Source organism: Leptonychotes weddellii, chromosome 1, assembly GCF_054177405.1.
Source record: "Leptonychotes weddellii isolate Sample4059 chromosome 1, ASM5417740v2, whole genome shotgun sequence".
Taxonomy (NCBI): Eukaryota; Metazoa; Chordata; class Mammalia; order Carnivora; family Phocidae; genus Leptonychotes; species Leptonychotes weddellii.
Window position 1 is genome coordinate 47,463,141 of NC_138369.1, and position 22,552 is coordinate 47,485,692.

At 54.0% G+C, this 22,552-nt stretch overlaps 1 protein-coding gene across 6 annotated transcripts in view; it reads right to left on the reverse strand.

Moving 5' to 3' along the window:
• Positions 1–1,876: 1,876 nt before the first annotated feature.
• SLC6A6 (solute carrier family 6 member 6) overlaps positions 1,877–22,552 on the reverse strand; it is an 83,888-nt gene continuing 63,212 nt past the window's right edge. For all 6 annotated transcript variants that reach the window (XM_081822758.1, XM_081822748.1, XM_081822740.1 and 3 more), the window contains 6 exons: positions 18,975–19,087; positions 14,380–14,517; positions 12,968–13,070; positions 12,312–12,412; positions 9,572–9,742; positions 1,877–6,377 (listed from right to left, as the gene is read on the reverse strand). In XM_081822758.1, coding sequence (XP_081678884.1) covers positions 6,237–6,377; positions 9,572–9,742; positions 12,312–12,412; positions 12,968–13,070; positions 14,380–14,517; positions 18,975–19,087 — 767 coding nt within the window. In that variant the 3' untranslated portion in view covers positions 1,877–6,236. The remainder of the gene's footprint in view (positions 6,378–9,571; positions 9,743–12,311; positions 12,413–12,967; positions 13,071–14,379; positions 14,518–18,974; positions 19,088–22,552) is intronic.

The window sequence follows — 22,552 nt, forward strand, 5'->3', positions numbered from 1 at the left end:
ACCTTCAAGACAGGAGTCCCTTGGGGAGACCGGGAAGAACAGTGTCCCAGGCAGAGGGCACAGCAAGTGCAAAGGTTCGGAGGTGAGAATGAGCTTGGTCGGTTCAAGGAAGAGAAAGGAGGCCCAGAAGCAGAGTGGGGAGACCAGGTTGGAGGGCCCAGTGGTAAGGGTTTGGGTAGGGACTATGGATTTTGTTCTGTCAGCGGGGCGAAGTCAAGGAGGCAGGTGAGTGGTGGGTCTGCTGTATGGAGCCCCTTTAGCCTGGGTGTGGCCCCATCGATGCCCTGAGTCTTCACAGGGCAGCCAGGGCACGATGAGCCCTGAGGTCATGGCCAGGCCTCCCTGGGGGACCACAGCTCTGTGTGGGCAGAGGGAGCGCTTCTTCCCATCAACCATGCAGGATGGAGTGCGCGCCCCCATCTCTGGAGGTGTGCTAGCCTGGCTGGACCACGCTGGGGGCAACGAGGTGGCTGGGCCAGGGAAGCCAAAGGCGAGCTGTGCATGGGTCACTGCGGCTCCTCCCAGGGCTGGGCGATAGGTTCAGGGCCCTTCCTCAAGGGGGAGAGAGGTGTGGGCGGGTCGTGACCAGGAGAGGCCCGTCCTACACACTGGCTTTGTGCAGGCATTGTTCTGCGTGCTTTTCAAGAATCCCCTGGGTCCTCCTGCAGCCTTCCGAGGTGGCTCTGTTATCATCCGAATGTTCTAGGTGAGGAAAGGAGGCACAGAGAGGTTAAGTAACTTGCCCTAAGTCACACGGGGAGTAAAGGATGGAGGTACAATTTGAACAAGTTATGTGGCCAAGGCACACAGGGAGGAGGAAAGTGGACAGAGGCCATCAGAAAGGCCAATAGCGGGGCGCCTGGGTGGCTCAGTTGGTTAAGCGACTGCCTTCGGCTCAGGTCATGATCCTGGAGTCCCTGGATCGAGTCCCGCATCGGGCTCCCTGCTCGGCAGGGAGCCTCCTTCTGCCTCTGACCCTCCCCCCTCTCATGTGCTCTCTCTCTCTCATTCTGTCTCAAATAAATAAATTTTAAAAAATCTTTAAAAAAAAAAAAAGAAAGGCCAATAGCCAGAAACAGAGCTGGGGGAGTGGTATTTTATTCTAACATTGTCTATAAATAATGAGTTACCAAGAGACCTTTTTTTGGTCTGGGAAGTTGGGGAAAGGACCCAGCAGCCTCCCCTGAACTTGCCCACACTCATTGATCTGCCCAAAACATCGACCTGCCCTGTGACCCCAGCGAGGCTGAGCCCCTCTCCCTGCCTCAGTTTCCCCATCTATAACAGTGGGTTGGGTACATGATTCCCAAGGCGGAGGACGTCTGTGCCAACCACTTATTTTCTGGGGTCCTGCGTGTCCTCCCTTTTGAGGCCCCAGTGTCTGTGGCATGATTTCTATTTGCATCCCTCTAGGGCTTACCCCCTCCCTGCAGCCTGCCCCACTCTTGGACTTGGCAATCAGAAAGCCCCTGCTTGGGCGTCAGTAAGTGACTACTCCTGGTGCGTCACCTCTAATCAGCCCAAAGCCTCAAAAGGGGCAGTGGTTTATTCCAAGTGGGGAAACTGAGGCTCGGGAGACCGATGTGAGCGGCCCCGCAGGGCTGGGTGTGCGGCAGGTGGGCTTCAGTCCCAGCGTCGGTGGAACCAGCCGGAGCAGACTCAGGAGTCGGAAGACGATGCTTTCACAGACTTGCTGTGTGCCCTGGAGTTGACTGCATCCCCTCTGTGATCCTCTGCCTCTGCCTCTGTCTCCGACCATGGATGACAACACCACCTTTGGGGAGCACCCTGGGGCAGAACTGAAAGCCTCTGTAAACTGTCAGGCGCTTGCCACACAGAAGGAAAGAGAGCCTCATCAAAACTGAACCCACACGTGTTGGATTTTAAAAAGGAAATGTTTATTTTCATGTTATAAGGTGATTACAAACTCCTCTAAAAAAAAGCAAAGATGAATTTAAAATATCGATATACATATTTATCTAAAAAGCAAAAGAGGAAAAGAAAAGCCCTGCAAAATACAGGGATTCATATCATAAAACATTTATACACAAAAGCTTGTATACTGCAAGACTGAATTACACACCAAGGATCTTATTCAGATACAAATGTTCCTCCTCAGAAGAGTCTCGTTGGTTGATTTTTTTTTTTACAAAAGTTTAAAATATCTTAAAAATATTTTGAAGTTTTAAAAAAAAGTCCTGATGAGCCAGACATATTTCTGGAAGGAGGCAAGACCCACGTTCTCAGCTTTCTCTTGTGCTAAATACAGAGTCACAGTTGCTAGGGATTCGAAAATTAATTGGGGGGGAAAAAAAAGAAAGAAATGGAGCCAACATCTCAATTTGAAGCCAAATATATAACAAGATGCTCCATCCTTCAGGGAACTGTCAGAACACGTCTGTAGTGACACCCACAAGAGAACAATGAAACACAGCTTCCTATTAAAACAAGAGTGTTCTGAGGGCCAGGCGTCAACAGGGTGCTGGGGGCGAGGGAAATGCTGTTCTCTGGCTTCCGGGTTGCTCACGCCCCTCTCTGAGTTTTCATATCTGGGACTTGGTTTGGTTTGTGCTTGTTGGATTTTTGCACGGTGCTATGTACAGCATCCACGTGGACAGCCCAGCCTGGGGCTGCCTGACACTGGGGTCTCGGGCCGGAGGGGCCTCGATGCTTCTCTTGGATCCTTCCTGGCCTGTGTCTGAGGCTTGAGGGGAAGGAAGGCACCTCTGCCTTTAGCACTGGCTGCCCAGAGCATTGCCTGGTCCAGAAGGGCAGTGTTGGGAAGATCCCGACTGGGCCATGGACCACTACGTGGTGGCACCTGGGTGACACTGATCACCCCGTGCTAGGCTGAGGCTGGCTCACTCCCCTTGTGCTTCACCACCTTCTCTGGGGGGGTGTGTGTGTGCTGGGGATCTGGGGTGAGAATGAGGGAACAGAGGTACAGAGAGGGGGCTGTGTGTCACCCAGAAATCCCCCAAGGCCACTTCTCGCTCCCTGGGAATGTCCTGCATGGCCTCAGGCTAAATCTTGCCTAAGGGATTCTGCCTCTTGTACACCAACTGGCTTCACTGGGCCTCAGTTTCCTCACATGCAACCGGGATCTCAATTCCTAGCTCAGAGGGTTGTTGGGTGCAGTCACCCGTCCCACGGAGCCGCAGCGTGAGGTCCGGCGGGCCCGAGGATGGTGAGAGGGTGGGGGTGCTGCTCTCCTCGTCCCTGAATGCTGGGGGACAGAGCGCTTTCCTTTTTCATAAAGGCTCGTCTTTGGTCTTCAGGGAGAACCATGGGGAGCTGCACTCACCACTCGCCACACACCCCTTGGAGAACTGGAGCAGCTGGAACTGACTGCAGACAGTCTGGCTCCAGTCCCTGCTCTCTGTGCCCAGTCTCTTCCTCACTCCGGACCTCATTTCCCCCATTTCACAAGGGCGTTGATGGGGAGGCATTGACCATGCAGGAAGGTCCACTGCAGACACTGACACGACCCGTGTCAGGCTCGCTGAAGCATCTCCCTGGGTGAGATTTATCCTGAGGCCCTTACCCATTTCTGAAGCCTCAGAAAGTTCTTTAACCATCTCCCTTGCATCCCTTCTCAGAGCCGGCAGACTGGGCTACGTGGGGGCACCAGAATTTCTGACCCATCCCAAGGCAGAGAGCGGGCGGAATGCCTGTTCTCCAGAGACAGGAGGACCAGAGTCATGAGCTCCAAAGACAAGTTTCCTTTATGTGGAGACATACAAAAGTCACACATCATTACACCTTGTACTCACAGAGCCAAGTTCTGCAGATACACAAGGGCTAGGGCGGGTAGACAAGAGGGTCCAACTGGAGACAGGTGCACCGGGAGATTGTCGAGGAGCGGGCTTGGGTAAAGTGGCTGACCTTCCTTCCAGGCAGGGCCTGGGGACTTGGTCTGCATGTGTCTTTGGTCTAGAATTTGGTCTGCGAATCTTATAGGAAGAAGCCTTTCTCAGGCCATTTCCAGAATGTTGCAATTTGCCTACCAACCCAAAATACTGTAGCCTTTCACCGGAGGGGAGATATTGTAGCCTGAAATGACCACAAATGCCCAGGCAGCCACAGTTTGACAAGCCCCCCGTATCCCCACATATCGCCTGTCCCCAGTCGTCGACAGTGGTTAGTTTACTAAGTTCCATGAGACAAAGGAAAATAGGTCACATTGCTACTCAGTAAAATTAGGAAACAACAACAAAAATAAAATCAGACACAGCGGCAACCATAAATACATAGAAAAAAAGGAACACACAATTGTTAACGGTTTGGAATAGGACTGGCTATTGTTTGGCAGAGTACATGCTTTGGAAACAGTGAAATGTGAATGTTTGCCAAAGAGGAGAGGTTCAGGATTGCCTCTGCCCCGGGGGAGGGGGACACCAGAGGCTCCTCCCCTCCCGAATTTGGGGAGAGGGTTCCAGGATTCAGAGAGCCCCCGCTCTGAAAACCCGAGCTGGACTTCACTCTCCACACACCATGAGGCAGTCACTGTCGTCTTTGAGTGACAATGTTTCGGTTTAGTTTAGACTCTGAACTTGGAAGTGACAGTTTAAATGGCACAGTTTAGGTCCAAATGGGGGCTTGGGTGGAGACACGTCCGTGTCAGGATTTTAAAGGTGGAGTACCTTCCCTCCTGGTTCAGAGGGGAATGCCACTCTCAATCAGGCTCTTGGTCAAACCAGTTCTGGGGTGCCAGCCCCCCGAACAATCCCACCTTTCTAAAAAACGCTCCCTCACCTCCTCTCCTCGGTCCCCACGTAGTGTGCATCTAACACCAGCTACTGCGGGGGTTGTGACGTGAAGGGCCTCACCACCTCCTGAGTCGTCACCAAGGGCTGCTTTTGTGCCCGAACGGGGAGGAGGGTTTGGGAGCACTTCACCGAATCCAAGACTCGGGGAGCCTCCAAAAGCACTCTTGGCACTCCCAGCGAGGAGCTGGGGCAGCCTGGGCGGGGAGCTTGTCAGGAGTCTCCCAGCCTCTGGGAGATGAGGACAGAGCTGAGGGGGTAGAGATGAGGAAAGAAAAGCACCCCTCCCTGACACCAGGCCTCCCTGAACGCCTGGGCCCACACCCTTTGGTCCACCGGCCCATCCCTCGTCCCTCACCGAATACATCATGCTTCTCTCCCCCACACAGCTGCAAGAGATGTCAGCTGGGGAGTGGCCAGGTTCTTTAAGGTTAAAGAACCCCATTAAAATGCAACAGCCCCATCTGTGTGAGGTTTGGAGCCCCGAGACCGCCAGCTCCTGCTGGGCGGGCCTCAGACCTCTACCTGGGATGCCCTGGGCAGCAGCCACGCTGGCAGCCTCCTGAGGGCTCCTGAATGTCGGGGCACCATCCTCACCCAGCCCTCCTGCGAGCTCTTGCCGGGCCCCCCCTCGGATGAATGGTTCTGACAATCTGTCGGACGGTCCTTCTGACTATCCACCCTCAATCTCAAAGCATTAGGTGGGATTTTGCTCCTGGTGCAACGGTTTATAGAGAATCAGACTTTCGCTGTCCAGCCTCATCTGTCTGCTTTAAGTCAGTCCCTTGATGTGAGGGGTGGATTCATTATTTTGGCATCTCTCTTCTTGGCTAAGACAAGTGTAATGAAGCATCTTCTCGTGGCCCTCCTTTCTCCAGCTCCTCTGGGTCTGGCCAGCTCGTGGGGCCTCCCCTTCCCCAGCTGTATGCTTCTATGTGAACCGGGTTGGGAAGGTACTACACCTTTAAAATGGGTCTGCTGTCCAGGAAAATCCCACCCTGTGTTTTGGGGGGCAGAACTTTCTGCCAGCTACGCAAGCACCGAAGAATTGCTTTTGAAAACGAGATCTATTGCTGGCAAGAAGATCAATTCAAGTGGTAAAAGTGTATGACAATCTCTAAATGTATATATAATTATACGTAAAAAAAAATACAAAGAGAAATTTACCAAGTTCCCATAAAATACATCTAATTCAATACGAAAGCTCTGCCTTGCCCCGGACATCTGCCGGTGGGTTTTCTTTTTGTACAAAATATCCCCAAATCAAAACAAAATACACATACGCACAATACCACACGCACGCACACCCCCCAACACACACACATACGCGCGCGCACACACACACAGAGTAACATTTTCTGTGACAATTAAAAAAAACAATCCTAGTGCAAATAGAAAGCTCTGTAAACCTGGTCCTATGAGAATCTAATGTTAGTAAACAGCAGGGAAGCAGCCCGTCCGCCCGAGAGCTCACATCATGGTCTCTACTATGATGTGGGTCGGTTTCATGAGGGCGCCGTTCACAGCCAGGCGGGAGCTGTAGGGCGCAGCCCCCTCGCGCTCCACGGCCCAGCGGTTGGGTTCCCTCGGGGTCAGCAGGTACTTGAGTCTCTGGAGAAGCAAGGGGACGGGAGCAGAGAGGAAAGTCAGGCGGCTGCTTCCCCGCTCCGCCACGACCGTCTACACCCCCTGAGTCGGGCCAGTGTGCTGTCTGGCCTTTGGCGAACTAGGACCCTCTCTGGCCCCGCCAAGGCATCCACTGGCAAACGAAGGAGTTGAACTAAGGTGCTTCTAAGGTCCCTCCGGGCCTTAAATCAGCGCAGAATTCCTGTCAGTAGTTCCCTTGGCCAACCCCTGCTTGCCCACCTCAGGGACAGGGGACTCACACCTCCCAGCTCCGACTTCTTTCTCCCATGGAGCTGAAATATGCCTCCTTGTAATTCCCATCCCCCGACTTCTCTGACTTGCAAAGCAGCCCGAGTTTCTGCAATTTGTATGCCAGAGGTTGGATAACTGTTGTGAGCCTCCTATGGCCCCCACCTTCTCCAAGGAGAAACTCCAAATTCCTCAGCTGCCTGTAAACTGCATTTCCTGCCTTCTTGCACTAGGGTCCCTTCCCTTCCCCACCCCGTAGGTATCCGGTTCTCCCTGCTCGGGGCTCAAAGACCACTGTTCATGTCCGAGCTGCATCTTCTGACAGAGAGGAGCCAGAGGTTGGACTGTACGAGAATCATCCCATCACTTTTGGGCAGGGTGAGTTTTGTCCTCCTGGCTGGTTGCCGGATCATGGACTCAGTGAGGCAAAGAGCCCTTCCCAGGACACCCAGAAAGCCAACAGTGGCCAACTCAGGGCTCGTGACTCCCAGCTCCCCTCCTGCCAAGTGTCCATTCAGAGACTTCAGTAGGAAGCAGTTGTGAAGAAGAAACCTTTCTACTTAGGCATTTACATTCCACTTAAGTCTATTACAATTTTTTTAAGGTGCTTATTAAAAACTACAGTATTTCACTTGGAAAATCCAGATTTCCATCTGTTCTTAAAAATTTGCAAGATCTGGCAACCCCAGGGCCATACACCCCCTCTTGGTCACAGCAGGCCAGAGCTGAGGGCCTGGCTGCCTGCCGCAGCTCTGGATCACCTTCTCCAGGTCCCTCCCAGCCCTGCCTGATGGCTTCCCTCGCCTGGGTTCCCTGCCTGGTCCTGGGGGAGCTGGCCTGGAGGCCCCAGGTAAAGGGCAAGGGATGGAAGGGCGGCCAGAGAGCAGGCTCAGCTCCCTTCCACCACATTGCCTCTCTACACAGGTGCACGCCCAGAAGATGGGACAAGAGGTAGACAATGTCAGGCGGCCAGCGGGGCTCCAGCTCTATGGGAGGTGCACACGGAACTGGAGTCCTCCCAGGACAGAGCTCTGGATTTGCAAACCTGGCTCAGAGAGACGCTCATTGCTGGGAGCACAGCCGGGAGACAGGTCGAGGGGCCCACAGCAAACAGATCGATGGGGGCTCCTATGCCTTCAGAGGAGGGGGCTTCGGTTATCCACCCGGTTTGTAGGTGCAAGTTTGAGTGGAGGCCTCACCCACACCCTCTTCCTTCCCCCACACAAACCCCATTCTCATCAAACCTCTAAACTTGGGATGGAACACTATTTTAAGATTAGGCTTTGAAGGGGGGCGCCTGGGTGGCTCAGTTGGTTAAGCGACTGCCTTCAGCTCAGGTCATGATCCTGGAGTCCCAGGATCGAGTCCCGCATCGGGCTCCCTGCTCGGCAAGGAGTCTGCTTCTCCCTCTGACCCTCCTCCCTCTCATGCTCTCTGTGTCTCATTCTCTCTCTGTCAAATAAATAAATAAAATCTTTAAAAAAAAAAAAAAAGATTAGGCTTTGAAGGGACACAGTTAGCGTTAGGTGTCCCCCCTCCACGGTTGAATCTGCAACTGCTGTGGGCACTGACCTATCGGTACAGACATTTAGGACCCTCTGCTGCGCCCCAATCACCCCTTCAGTTTCTTGGTAGTAGGGACATTCTGGAAATTGCCAGGGAGGGGCTAGGTTGGCATAGAGTGTTTGGGGGGGGACATGTGGAGGGCTCAGGGCCGTAGCAATTGCCCATCTGTCCCCAGACCCAGTAGTTCAGGATTTTAACAAATCATAGGGCTTACCAGTATTCTGGCTGAACACTGGGGTCCTTCCCTGTATCCTGACAAATTACAATGGGTCCGCTGCTGCAGGAACCCCCAAGGGCCCCAGGGCTGTCCTGGCTCAGACAGCCCCCGGCTTCATCGCCTGTTTTCCTCCCCGGCACGCCCCCGCCTACTTCCTCTCTCTAGGGCAGGCTGCTCCCTTTCTGCCCAGGGCCGCCCCTCTCCCCCCACCACCACCACCTCCAGGCCATTCCCCTGCCCACAAGGAAACTGGCCCAGCCCAAGGCGGAGCCAGGGCCCCAGGACATCCTGGCTCCAGATTTTTAAGAGAATAACAATAAAAACAGCCCAGAACAAAACAGTGTAGTCTTGGAGCTGGCCCAAGCCCAAAGGTTAAGGGAGATTCTAAGAAAAGGATTTCTTGGAAAGAGCCTCAGCTTTTGCCATAGCCTGGAATCTGCAGTATTGTTGGGAGAAATTTCTGAGGGGTTGGTGGTAAGGAGGGAGCCTCGGGGTGGGAGCCTGGCAGGCACAGGGACCTGGGGGCCTGAGGTTCTGTCTCCGGCAGCAGACGGGGCCACAGATGTGGGGAAGGGAGGGACACCAACATGGGTTGGGCTTATCCAAACCTTGGCTTCAGGGTAAGAGAAGGCCTCTGGGTGGAGCTCAGGCTTCCTTCCCGGCTCCTTGTCTCTTGTCTTATGGCTTCAGCAACATGGCCCCCACTGCTCCCAGGATAAAGCCCTAGCTCCTAGCTTGGCATGCAAAACCACAGTCACCTGTCCAGAGCCATCACCCACCCCCCAGAACATGTCACTGCTGCCCAAGTTCTGTCACACGTCCTTGCCTGTGAATGCACCGGGCATCACGGCCTTCCATGTCTCATTCTCTGCCTGGCAAATTCTTCCTCCTGCCCACAGCCCTGCTCCGAACCTCACCACAGAGCCTTTGTCCCCGTGAACTGTTCTTTTTTCCTGTTCCCCCATGTGCCTGCCCACAATCTCAACCCCTCCACAGGGCAGGCAAAGGGTGCAGGACCCAGAGAGGCCAGCGATGTGCCCAAGGTCACACAGCAAACCGAAAGCCAATAGCCGGTAGCTGACTTTCATCCTTCCCCCCTCTCACCCTCCCATATCCCCCACATCCAGCCTCGGCCCCATGTGCTCACCACGAGGAACGGCCCTTCTGTCTGGCAGAGGCGGATGACCATGACCAAGGGGACACACATCATGGAGGACAGGGCCAGACTCCAGCCCAGCCCGATGGCCCAGGTGGGGTACACATAGACTTTGTTGTAGGTCAGGGGGATGTACTTGACGAGAGAGAAGATAAAACATCCCTGTGGAGAGATGGCACAGTTAGGGGGGCCCTGGGCATCGGGGGCACAGAGCTTAGGGGACCAGGGCAGCCCCCACCCGAGGGGCCTCATACCCTTCTCCACTCTGCTGCCTGAGGACCTCCCTGGGGCAAATCTGATCAAGTGGCTTCCCTGCTCAGGACCGTTCTGGGGCTTCCCATCGCCTTCAGGACGCCATCTAAACTCCTCAGCCCGGCCAGCAATGTCAGCCAAGAGCTGTGCCCCTTCACCCCTTATCTACCCACTACGCCTTCTTCCATGTCCACACCCCAGCTGCTCTGAAATCCTCCCAGCTCCTCAGCCACTTGCCCCAGGGCCTTAGAACAGGCTGTTCTCTGACTAGAGCCCTTCACCCTTCATCTTCTCATCCTAATTTAGCTCTTATGGTCCTGCCTTACTTGTCCAGGCCCTGCCCAGACGCAGTCAGGTGCCCATCCTCTTCCTTCCCGGGAAGCATGTGGTTATAATTACTTCTTCAGCACACTCTCCCCCACCCAACTGAGTCAGTGAGGACAGGTGGGGAGTCAGTCTTGTTCTCCCCCGGTTCTCTAACACCTGGTGCAGGTCCCGGTGCACACAGTGGGTGCATAATAAACACTAACTGCATGGCTGAAAGTCTTTCCTCCCCTTCCCCAACTGCCACCCACACATCTCTATCCCTGAACCCCAGGCCTAGCTTCCCAGGACCTGGTGTGGACCTGGGCCTTGCCCAGTTGGGTGTCCAGCGCCAAGCCCATGCCAAAGGCCGGTGGCTATCAGCATCCATGAATGGTGGGGTGCGGTGAGCTCTGAGCCCAAAAGCCTATGCAAAGTCCGTATTTCCCTGAGAAGAGCACGTAAGGCTGGCTGGGAGGGCCCAGGACTTCTGCTTCTTGTCAGAATTCCAGCATCTCAGTGTATAACCCAGGGTTGTCGTAGATTCATCCACAGTGTAAACATGACTTAAATCTCCACTACCTAATATCTGGGGTTTGATGGGAAGACAAATCTACAGAAATCAGAATTAGTGATGGGGCAAGGGAGAGCATTAGGCTGCAGACGTCTCCCACTAGGCATCTACTGTATGCCTGGCCCTATTGTTGTTCCTGTCCCTAAAGGTGGGGTGTAGCTTAGACAGGGAGAGGCCCAGAAGAGGGCTGCTCTAGGCCCTCCCAGCACCAGGAAGCTTGGGACCTGCCCATTCATATTCCTCTTTCCACCAGGGTGACCTTATCCTACCACCTGGGGATGCAGGCTACCCCTGATCTATCCAACTCCTCGGGGAGGAAAGGAGGAAGAAACTGATGGTCGGAGTGGTGAGAGGAGTTTCTCACAAACCAACGTCAAGTGAGGACGAGAACAAGGGCTTTGAACCCAACTAAATTCATCTCCAACAATAACTCGCCAATTGTGGTTCCTGGCTGCTACAATTTACTGAATTTTGTGGGGAAAATACGCACGTCAGATGGGAAGACCACAGCCATATTCAAGGGCAGGAGTAACAACCTAAGGTTGTCAGCTGCCACTCACCTCCCACCTGCTTTATGATGGGGTAAACCGGGGCCCCGGCAGGTAAGGGACTTGCTTAAGGTCCCACACAGTGAGTTAAGGGCAGTATGGATTTATTCTGGCCTGGGAGCGGGGTCACTGAGGGGAGGATCCCATTCATCTCTCAGCACCTGGTTCCTAAATATACAGAACATTTCTGCCATTTGCACTCCCCACGGTATGAGCTGAGAATGGCATAGCAGATGTCTTCCCCTGCAGCTAGCTCCAAAGCTCACGACTGGTTTCAAACAATGACAGGGAAGCAGAAGACTTCCCTTTTGCCAGAGCCTCTGAGTGGAAGTTTGAAGTGGGGTGCCTGGGCATGCTCTAAGCTACATTCCAAGATGGCGGGCAAGGGAACCCTGGTGGGAAGAGGAATGTGGCACATCACTGCCTTTGGGTCCTGGGTGGGGACGAAGCTTCCTTGTTCTTGGGAGAGTCCATAACATCTCTTTGCTGGGACTTCCCACAACCCCCACCCTGCCATGGAAACAGCACATTTCCAATGTCTATGACCTGTCTCCATTTGACATCCCAAAGGCCCCTCAACTTAATCAGTGACCCAAACTGAGCTCATTGAGTCCCAGAAGTGCTTGGGCAAAGGTTATGTGCTCTGTTGTGGACCCCCTGAATTTCTCAACATGCCCCGATACATCTTCCTCTTTCAGAATGCCTTGCTTTGCCCATGCTGGTTCTTCTGCCAGGAATGCCCTTCCCTTTTTCTCTTCCTGACCAGCTCTTATCCTGTATATCCTGGGCTTGTGTATCGGGGCATGTTGAGAAATTCAGGGGGTCCACAACAGAGCACACAACCTCCTGCCCAACCTGACTTATCCGTCAAAACTCATCTCAAGGTAACTTTTGGGAGCAGCCCGCGGCCCCACCTCTCCCAGGCAGAGGTGTCGCTGGGCTTGTCAGAGGCCAGCATTTGGCAGAAGCTGAGTGAAAGATGGTTTGGCAGGTAAGAACGTCAAGCCCCAAGGAGAAAAGGCTAGCACCCACAGAAAGGCAGGGCAGAACTCACAACACAGAGAACTGGAGTGACCACGGCCCAGCTGTACTTCATCCACGGCCCAGGCCGATAGCCAATCATGTCCTCAATACCGTCATAAAGGTTATCGCTGCCTAGGAGAGACAGAGGTAGACAGATGGTGACGCAGTGTCCAACACTACGCACAGAAGGGGCTCAAGGGCCATGAGGGGGTCCCTGGGGTCTGCTCCAGATCCCTGCTACTCGACACCACAAAGACCCAAGAGTGGCAGGCGTTTATCTGAAATTACTTGAAATTCAAATGTAACTGGGCATCCTATATTTTTCAGGCAAACTTAGACAAGCCCCAAAACCTGGTGTGGCCAATCCAAGGTCTCAAGAGGGTTGAAATGGACCATGCCTGGATCCCAGAGCAGTAAATCATAGGGAGACCCCTGCATAGCCAAATTCTGTGTTTGTCAAAACATACAGTCATACCCTGCATCTTCAGCAAGGGGAGAATACGCAGTGCGGCCACAATGGTATTATTTCTGTAGGGAAGGGGCAGTCCGGAGGGGAAAAGTCCAGATAGGGAAGGCCTTTGTGTTCAACTCAGAATGAATTCCCCTGAGAATTCTGTTTTGGAAGCTTCTAAATACAGAGACCCAAAGCAGAGACTTGAGGAAGGATATACAACAATCTGTACTCACCATATATCCAGGCAATAACAAAACATTCAAAGAATGCAACCCACAAAAGGCATACTCCGCTAGCTGCATAGTAGTCAAAGAGTTGAAACACATACATGCCACCCTGTGAAGAAAAAAACCAGAGAACGTTGGCTTGTTATTTGGTATCCAACTCCCTTAATATATAAAGAGCTTTGGCATATCATTAAGAAAGAAAAAACCCAAGAGAAAAATGATGACCAGATACATGTGTAAAAAGATGCTCAACTTCATGTTTGACAAATTTAATTAAAAACACACACTCAGAGGCGCCTGGCTGGCTCAGTTGGAGGAACGTGTGACTTTTGATCTCAGGGTTGTAAGTTCGAGCCCCATGCTGGGCGTAGAGATTCCTTAAGAAAAGAAAATCTTTAAAACACACACACAGAAAAATGAAAACAAAACATGTTTTCCTTAGCAAAAATGATGGGTTTCCTGAAGCCTGCTTCCAAAGGAGGTGCTGAAAACTAACTGGGGCCAGCAGAGAATACTTCAGTGATACTGAGCTGCTCGGTGTGGACCTATGATCTGCTTTTGGCATGTGTGTGTGTGTGTGTGTGTGTGTTCCTTAGAGGCACTCTCAGAGAAACATTTATTTGTATTTCCGGTAGGAAAAAGTGGGGATGGGAAACCCAAATTGAGTTTGGGGGCAAATGCAGCAATTTGCTGGAGAATGTGGGGAGGTGGGTGGGCAGGGGCGCATGAGACAGCAGGCTATACCAGGCTTCCATGCTTCTATTATTTAGCACAAGAATCTCTTTCTTTTCTCGCCTGCCTCTTCTTAGACAGCTGATCCACTGTTGCCTTAGACACTCCCGGCTTCCTTCCTCTCTGCTTCTTTCTTCCCATTTAGATGGATCCTCCTTGTGGCCCCTGCCCATCCTCTGAAGAGCGCACACTCCCGGTCAACCAGACAGGCCCGGGCACTGCCTGCAGTGTTTACCAGGGGGTCTGCATTTACCCTCTCGAACGTCTCCACCTCCCCCCAGGCCTGAGAAGGGCCACTGCACAGTCACAGATGAAAAGAGCTGCTATTAAAATGGATTTCAGCTCAAGTACCTCTCCCCCAGGCCTCCTGGGAGGAAGGGGGGACAGAGGGCAGGGGGTGGCCATGGTGTTGCCATGCTAACAGGAGAAAGGGCCCGGGAGTTTGGGTCAACTGCTGGGTCCTGAGCTGCCTCCTGCTGCCCACAGTGTAGGCCAGGTCCCCTGGGCAGGGTGGGATCCCTGAACTGGGTGGGGCCAGGAGATCCCCTGTCCTGGTCCTCCCGCCTAGCCACTGCCTTCACTGGTGGGGGTCAGGCCAACCCTGACCCGATCTTTGCAGCGTATGGAGGTCACCAAGAACCCTACAGACAGGATGGTCCCTCGTGCCAGGTGAGAAAGCCACCTACCTCCGTCACCATCGCCAGCCCCAGCAAGTAGCTGATGCTGCACACGAAGGCGATGAAGATTTCCCGACGGAAACCCTTCCTTAGGAAGGATGGGTAAAGATCGACCAAGGACGTGACCTGTCCTTCGACTTCAACAAACTGTGGAGGAGAAGAGAGTGGTTGAGCCCCAGGTGCCCAGCACCTCCCCTCTGCTCAGAGAGTCCCCAGCATGCGCAGAGTAGCCTGGGGGGTCAAGTCCAAATGTATAAACCTGACCTGGTAGGCTCTGCCTGGGGAGTCCTGCCTGCTGGTCAAGCCACAGTGGGCCACACACAGTTCTCCAAATATCCCACACGTCCGTCTCTTTGCTTAAGCTCCTCAGAATGCCTTTCCTTCATCCTTCAAGACTCAGCTCAAGAATGACCTCTTCTCTGAAGCCAATGTTGACCTTCCGCCTTAGCCCGCTGGCTGGAAAATATGTGTTGGCACGAACACCTCCCCCCATTTCAGTCTTGGTCCTTTCTGATGCTGAGGGCAGTGTCCCCTCATTTCTGTGCCTTGAGTGCCCAGATGGGCCAGGCACGCGTGGCTGCCCAGCAGACACATGAAGAATGGGGAGGGGGCTAACTCAGGGCAAGTCTGGGCCCCACTTTCCCCAACAGATTCACACGGTGGGGTTTTAGCTCCGTGGGGATTGTGGATCCATGAAAGAATCCAAGTGCCCACATGTGTGAGCCAAGGGCTCACCGTGCCCCCAGGAACCCATTCCTGGGCTCCCAAAGGGAAAGAAGCCCATCTGAAGGGGCCCCTCCTTGGGTAATGTGCTAGGATCATTCTCAATCCCTCTAAATCTTTCCATCTTTGCAATTAACAATGTAACTTGGAGACTGATCCATATCATTACACGGAGAGCTGCCTCTGTTTTAAATGGCAACACGAAACTCTGTCCTGTGGACCCGTATCGTCATGGGTCTGACCGATGCCCAGTGGATGGGTTCCAGCCTTCTGCGGCTGCTGACCTGGGCAAGGACTCTTCCTCCCCCTCTAGCTGTGGTGCGTAGGTATCGCAGCTCAAGCCGCAAGCAAAGCTTCAGGGGTGAAGGGCACGTAGAAGCATTTTACATTTGGGTAGCCACAGCCAAACTGCTCTGCCAACCAACACACCCTCCAAGGCCTGTCCGTCAGATTCCTTTAAAAGTTGAAAAGCTAAAACCTTGACCTTTCTGTTCTTTCATCTGTGAGAGGCATTTGAGAAGGATGTTTCCCCAGCATTCCTACAAGAAAAATCCAACCACTTAACTCCTTTGGGATGCATCACAGGAGGATCAAGGAATACAAACAAGGACCAAATCCCTTTCATGGCCGAAAGGGGCTGGAAAAATGATTCTTCATTGCCAGGAATTCAGGGAAAAGATGAGCAAGAGGCTCTTGAAAGGGGCCCAAAGAAAAGGGGCTGATGGTTTGACCTCTGATTGGTGTGTCAGCCAACGGGGTTTTGACCCTAAATTGCCACGGAATTACAGAAAACCAGCTCAAACATCAATCTTCAAAAGGAGTTTAGAAACAAAGGTCCTTTCCTTTTTGAGATGGGGAAATTAAAGACAGGAAGGAGCAGTGTCACTGTGAGTCAGGGTCAAGACCAGCACAAGCCCCTCATTTCCAAGCTCCCTGCCTTTCTGGAGAACACCGTCCCCACCCCTCAGTCCTGCTCCACCGGCCTCTTCAGACCTCCCTCACTGAACAGCTATGGGATCTGATTTCTCCAAGCGTCAGTCTTCTCCCCTGTACCATCGGGGGATCTTGCCTACTCAGTAGCAGGGATGTTGAGAAAGATGTGAAATCATGAGAGAAAAACTGGCAATAGCGTGATTGCTGTGAACCCAAGTCAGGGGCTGAGTGAGGTGCGGGGAAATGGGGCCAGCTCTCTCCTCCTCCGGTGCTGTTGGCTCTCTCGCGCAAGCGTCTGCCTCCAGGCGCATGGCATCCCTCCTCCACCTCACCAAGAAATACACAACGGTATGACGGATCCTAAGCCAAAGAGTGCTCCCCACGGATGCTAGGCATTTGGAGGGCATTTCCTTTACGTGCAAGGGTCACACTCCATCAGCGAGAGGCCTCTGCCTGAGGTTGCCTGGGGATCTCCGCGCTTCCATGGGAGGAAGCTATTTTGGGGGAACTCCAAGGTAAGGCCAGGGGGTATGAATTAACAGGTCAGGGAACGGGTGGCCCCAGGGGCAAGCCCATTTCTTAAACCAGCTCTGCACGGCCTCGGCGGAGTCCTTGTCTCCCTCAGCCTCGGTTTTCTGGGCTCGACAGGGCAACAGCTGTGCCCAGCTATAGGAACTTGTGTTTAATGGGGACAGAGCTTAGTTTGGGAAGACGAATAGTTCCGGGGATGGAGGGTGGTGACGGTCACACAACAGCGTGAATGTACTTAACACCACTGCACTGCATGCTTAAAAATGGTTAAGATGGTCCATTTTATGTTATGTGCATTTTGCCACGTGCAGGTATATCAAAAGCCCGGCATGAAGCCTTGCCCACAGGAACGCCTCGCATGACAGAGCTCCGACTGTATTCACGGTGCATGAGGCGGTCACCGGCATCTGCAAAACCTTCCCCTGCAGCCCCGAGTTCACACAGCAAATAGATGCAAAGGAGGGATTCCAAAGGAGGCCATCAGACTCCTGAGACATCATGCCCTAGCTCCTGGGGTTCAAATCCCCATCATGCTCTTCTTGGTATATCAATCAGGCAGGTCATTTAAGGACTCTGAACCTTGAGTTTCATGTTCTGAGCGGAAAGGGTACCAGCTCCCCCTGAGGCTGGCTTTGAGAGCTGGCCACGATGCCCCGAGCCTGTTGGCCACCATGAGGCCTAGCTCAGAGGTGCAGATCCCCAGCCAGGCCCCCCCTACCTCCCAGGGTAAAAACCTAATGAATAAACCACCTCTGCTCACTCAGGAAGCAGCTTCCACAGCCCAAGAGGCCCATTTGGGGCCCATGGAGATGTCATGCTTTGTCATTTATTAACCTCTCTCTGTTTTTGTTTTTTGTTTTCACTTAGAGCTTTGGAAGAAGTTATAAAAGCCATTTGCTTGGGGCCTCCGAAGGCCAAACTCATTAACGAGGGATGATTAATGGAGTCCTCTTGCTGTTTATACAGCTCAAGCCCACCAACCACTGCACAAGTATTTTGTTTTCAGGCTCCCAAATGTTTCCACTCTGTCTTCTCTGCTAATCCTGATCCCCATCCTGCCAAATCCTTCGCTCTGTTCTTGACCTCGCTGGCAGACTGCCTCCTCTCCTCTGCTCGACCTTCTAAGATGCTCCTCCTACCTGCTTCTGAGTCCACAGGGACCAACCCTGGGCCCTGGTGCGGAGGCTGCTGCCCACAGGTAGGTGGTGAAGCCCTCTCCTGACCTGGCAGCAGGCCTCATCTCTCACAGGGTCCCAGCTAACCAAAGATTTCCCAGGAGGCGGCCAGAGACCCAGACAACACAGGAGATGGCAAAACGCCGCCCTTTCAGATGTTGGCCCCCGGGGTGGCACGGCTTGTAGGGTTCTGGTCTGGGCATACCACCAGCCCACCCTGCATACCCGAACTCCCCGGTCCTGGAGTTATGCCCGTGCTCTAAACTGTCCTCTTGAGACACCCCCAAGGTGAATACACATATCTCCAGGAGAACGTGTCCAGGAGTTCACTCTACTGTCCTCCAAGCACCACTAGCTGCTCTGTATCAGGCACTGTGCCTGGTACTTCATACAAGGCAGTGGAGGTATAATCATACCCATTTACCAGATGAGAAAACTGAGTCTCAGACAAGGGAGGAAAAGTGCCCAATGCCACACAGCAGCATGGGGGCTTGCAGCTGTGGCTCCAAAGCCAGACTCGGCCTCTGGTTGGCTCTCACTGACATACCCACTGGAGGCCTGAGCCCTGGAGGGATGGGATGTAGGGGTTAAGACGTGCAGGGAAACAGCCACACGCAGGTGGTGGGTATACGACGGAGTCCTGCCGTGGGAGGGCAGAAGCCAGGAGGGCCAGAGGACAGGGCGGGTCTGAGCGAGGCACCCCAGTGCTTAGTTGTTCACCGAGCACTGGAGGATCACAGTTTCACTGCATGGGGAACAACTCCCGGGCTCCAGGCCTCACTGAACACCAGGTGGGGTTCAGGCCTCTCTGGCTGCACTAGGACAACCAGGGACGGCCTGGGCCGTGACTGTTGTCCCCGCCCCGAACTGCCTATCTGCCGCGTCACTCATGGGCCCCCGCGGGACCCTCCGTGGGAACACATCATCACCACCTGGTCTTGTCCTTCTACTTCCCGTCTATGGCTTCGTTTTGACCACACCCTTCAAGTGTCCGTTTCCCCCTGGCTGGGGTCTAAGACTCGAACTCTGGGCCAGAGGTCCTCTTCCTGCTGCCCTGAGGCCTCTTCACCCCCACCTCCCGGGGTCCTAGAGGAAGCCTCGCTGGCTGCAGCTGGTGCAAGTCTGATGTGAGGGTGGGAAGGGGGTGACCATCTCACACACGGCACGCTGAAGGGGGCTTTCCCAGAACCCTGTTCCCCATGGGTGAGCCCTCCCCACAGCATCCCCTCGACCCGTACCTACCTGGCTATCCAGTCCAAGCAAGAGAAGCATAATAAAAAAGAGAATGGACCAAAACGTGGGCAGCGGCATCATGGTCACGGCTTTTGGGTAGGCAATGAAGGCCAGGCCAGGCCCTAGAGGGAAGAGAGAATGGGGAGGGGCAGAGGGGGGGCACATTAGTGACTGAGCCCCCGGAGCACTGGAGCTCACACAAAGACACTCGGGACTGAGGCGGTGTACCAAACCCCAAATGCAGGGAGGAGCCGGGTCTGAATTCCTGCCTGGGGTAAGCGCCCAGGCCTGCCTCCCTTTCGGACGGGGCGCGCTGGGGCTCGGGCGGGGCCCCGTTTTAGCATCTGTCTCCTAGGCAGCAGCACCCGTGGCCTCACAGAATCCGGCAGGCACCGGGCATTTAGGAGAGGGAAATGGGACTGAGCCTGGGACTGGGAGTCCCAGGGAGCCTGGGTTTCGGGACTGGGACTGAAGTCTACCGGCTTGAAAAAGGAGCCCCCCTCCCCCAAACCAGAGCAACCACGCCAACGTTTGCTGGAAGGAAGCAAAGGGGGAAAGATCTGGTTATCTGAACTACTGAAGCCCCCGTTTGCAAAGAAAAGTTTTCGACTTCTGAGTTAATGACTGAAACACTGTGAAAGAGTACAGATCTCTTCAGGGGTGCATCTGCGCACCCCACCTGAGCAACGCCACAGCCAAGGCCCAAAGCTGAAGGGAGGTGTGCGCAGGGCAAGACCCCAGGCTCAGGAGACCATCCGTCATCTCCTCTTTACATCACCAAGTGCCCCTGCAGGGCCTCAGTTTCCCCACCTGGGAAGTGAGGGGCAGGATCCCAGAAATGCCTCCCAAGGAGCCTTCTTGTGCTCAGATTCTCAGATGCTGAAACCACTACCCTAGAAAAGGGCTTCTGGTTTCTAAAGAGGGGACCCTGGCAGAGGCAGGGTGTGGGAGATGGGAGCCCCGCCATCTTACGGGGCACCTTTCTGACTGGAAACATTCCAGAGACAGAGGGAAAAGTCTCCTCCCGTCTCCAGGGGGCCTGAGGGGAGAAGCCAGGGGGAGGAACCGTAACTGAGGCCCGCAGGTGCAAGAGGCGGTAGGAAGCAGCAAAAGAAAGGAGGCCTGAAAGGGGCTGAAAAAATAAAATCCATAACTTAAAATAAATAAATAAATAAATAAATTTTAAAAAGGTCAAGAAATGTGAAGACAAAAAAGGGCTGGAGGGCAGGATATTTAGAGCAGATATCAGAAACCCAAGGACTGGCTTAAGTATGAAAAACAAAAACAAAAACAAAAACAAAAAAACTGTAAAATAAATTGGAGCCAGAAACCACACCGTAGGGCGTGAACCACAACCGTGGCAGGCAGGGGCGAGCCCTACTGGCCCGAGTCTACCCGACTGAGGAAAACCCGACTGTGACCTGGCGTCCCCAGGCTGCGACGGTAGAAAATCCCACGAGAAGTGGGGGAAGGGGCGCTTGTACCCACCCCAAAGCCCAAGTTGGAACAGAAGCCGCGTGGGCACCTCGGCTGGGGCCCACGGGGCCCCCTCCACGCCAGCTCTGGCCCGACTGGTAGGCATCAGTGCGTGGGGATTCGAGTCCAGCCAACTGCGAGACAGATGTAAAATGGGGCCCCCCACCCCCCGCCTGCCGCCCGCCGCCCGCCACCCGCCGCCCACCGGGGCCTGGTGGAGATTTTCTCAACGCGCTCGTTTCTGTATTTCAGTTTTGCCTTTGTCAAGCCAGCCTCTGGGAGAGGGTCTGAGCATCTTTCTCTAAAAGCGCACGGTGAACTATAGAGAGAGAAGTCCATGTGAAGGAACGCAGCCGCTCCGAGCACCAACGCAGGCCTCTCGGCGAGCAGAGAACGCGCCCCTGCCCGCGCCGTGTGCACTCCGTTCGGCTAAATAATGATCTGGTTCAAATGCACTTCGCTCAATATGGTGCTTGTTAAAAGCTTATTAGAGAAATAATCATCCTTGATGTGTCAGCTGTTCAGACATCACCGTGGGGAATAAACGACAAGGTGTTTGAAGTGGACAGGAGGAAGAAAACAACTTAGGGTGATGATATAGACAGATATAAAAATACCTAGTTGTCCACGGAGAAAGATCTATTTTTTTATCCCACCACCAAATTCACTCCACACTCCTGGCAATCACAACTGGTTTGTAAGCCCTCGACTGAAAAAAAGGCACTGCAAAGGAGCTGCAAATCGTCTCCCCCCTCGTCCCTGGAACTGTCACACTCCCAAGTGGGTGTGGATCTTTCTGGAATTACTTTGTGTCCTCAGTCTCTGGCCAGCCTCTTGGGGTAGGAAAGCTACGTTTGACGGTCGGGTCTGGGACTGGGGGCAGTGGAGAGATGCGTGGGGCTGAGCTGTGGACTTGCCACCCTTGTCCTGCAACACTGGGGGGGGTGGTGGAGGGTGGCAGAGAACATCTTCGCTAAGTGAGGATGAAAGCAGGGCCCCGGGCTCGGAGGTCAGAGAAGGTCAGAGGAGCTTAGGTGCATTCTCACACAGGGAAGTCCAGAGCTGTTATGTGCGTCCAGGGTGGGTGGGGAGGCAGGAGGTGGGGGGAGGTCCTCATGTCAGAGGGGCCTGTCCAGGAGACCCCAGCTCAGACCCTTACCAGCCCGAGCAAGGCCCTTGCTCTCAAGCCACTGGTCTCCTCATCTGCAGAACAGACGTCTACATGCACAAGGCTGAGGTATCCCTGACCCCCAACGCTAGGGTGCTGTGGCTGAGGAACCAGGACACCGCCCAGTTTCCCACGAGGGCAAGGGCTCCAGCTGCGTCTGACTCTGGTCCATGGTGGTCCCTGGAGTTAGGACATCAGGCTCTCCTCTGGACCTGAGAGAAGCCTCTGCCCAGGACCCTCGCCTGCCTCCATGTGGTCCCAGAGAGGTGGTGAGAAATCAGGAGGTCGGGTGCAGCAGAGGACGTGTACAAAATAACCAAACCTTGCACGCAGCTGACGACCACCCGCCAAGCGAATGGGCAGGATAGGAGTGAGGCAGAGAAGGGGCAAAGGTGGAATTTGGGGATCCTGGGAGCCTACGGTTCTTGTTCCCATATCCAAACCACTGCAGTTATATAGCTGCGGTTCTAGGACTTAGAACATCCAGGGGCAAGTCCTAGAATACTGCGGTGCTGAGGCTCTAGGATTCTAGCAACTGAAGACCTCATCATATTCAGGTTCCAGAGCCACCTTGCTGGAGCTCCAGGATCCCAGCTTGGGATCCCAGGCTTTACAGAGTCCACCATTCTAAGACTCTTTCCTCTACTTCCAGAAGGAGCACCCCACCAACAGGGCCCACACCCTGAGGGAGTGACACTGTCCCCCCCCAACCTACCCCCAAATTGGATCTGTCACCGTCCCAGAGGGCGGCCGGCATGCCCACTGTCTCTCCCCCACCCGCCGCCTACGGTGGTGACTGACACAGGGCAGACTCCGTTAATCAAGAACATCGCTGGAGTGAATGAATGGGTTTGCTAGAGGGAGCGCGCTGGGAGCAAAGTGCAAAATACAGAAACCAAAGCTGAGAAGGTGGTGATGGAATGCCGACTGGTGGCTGGCTTGG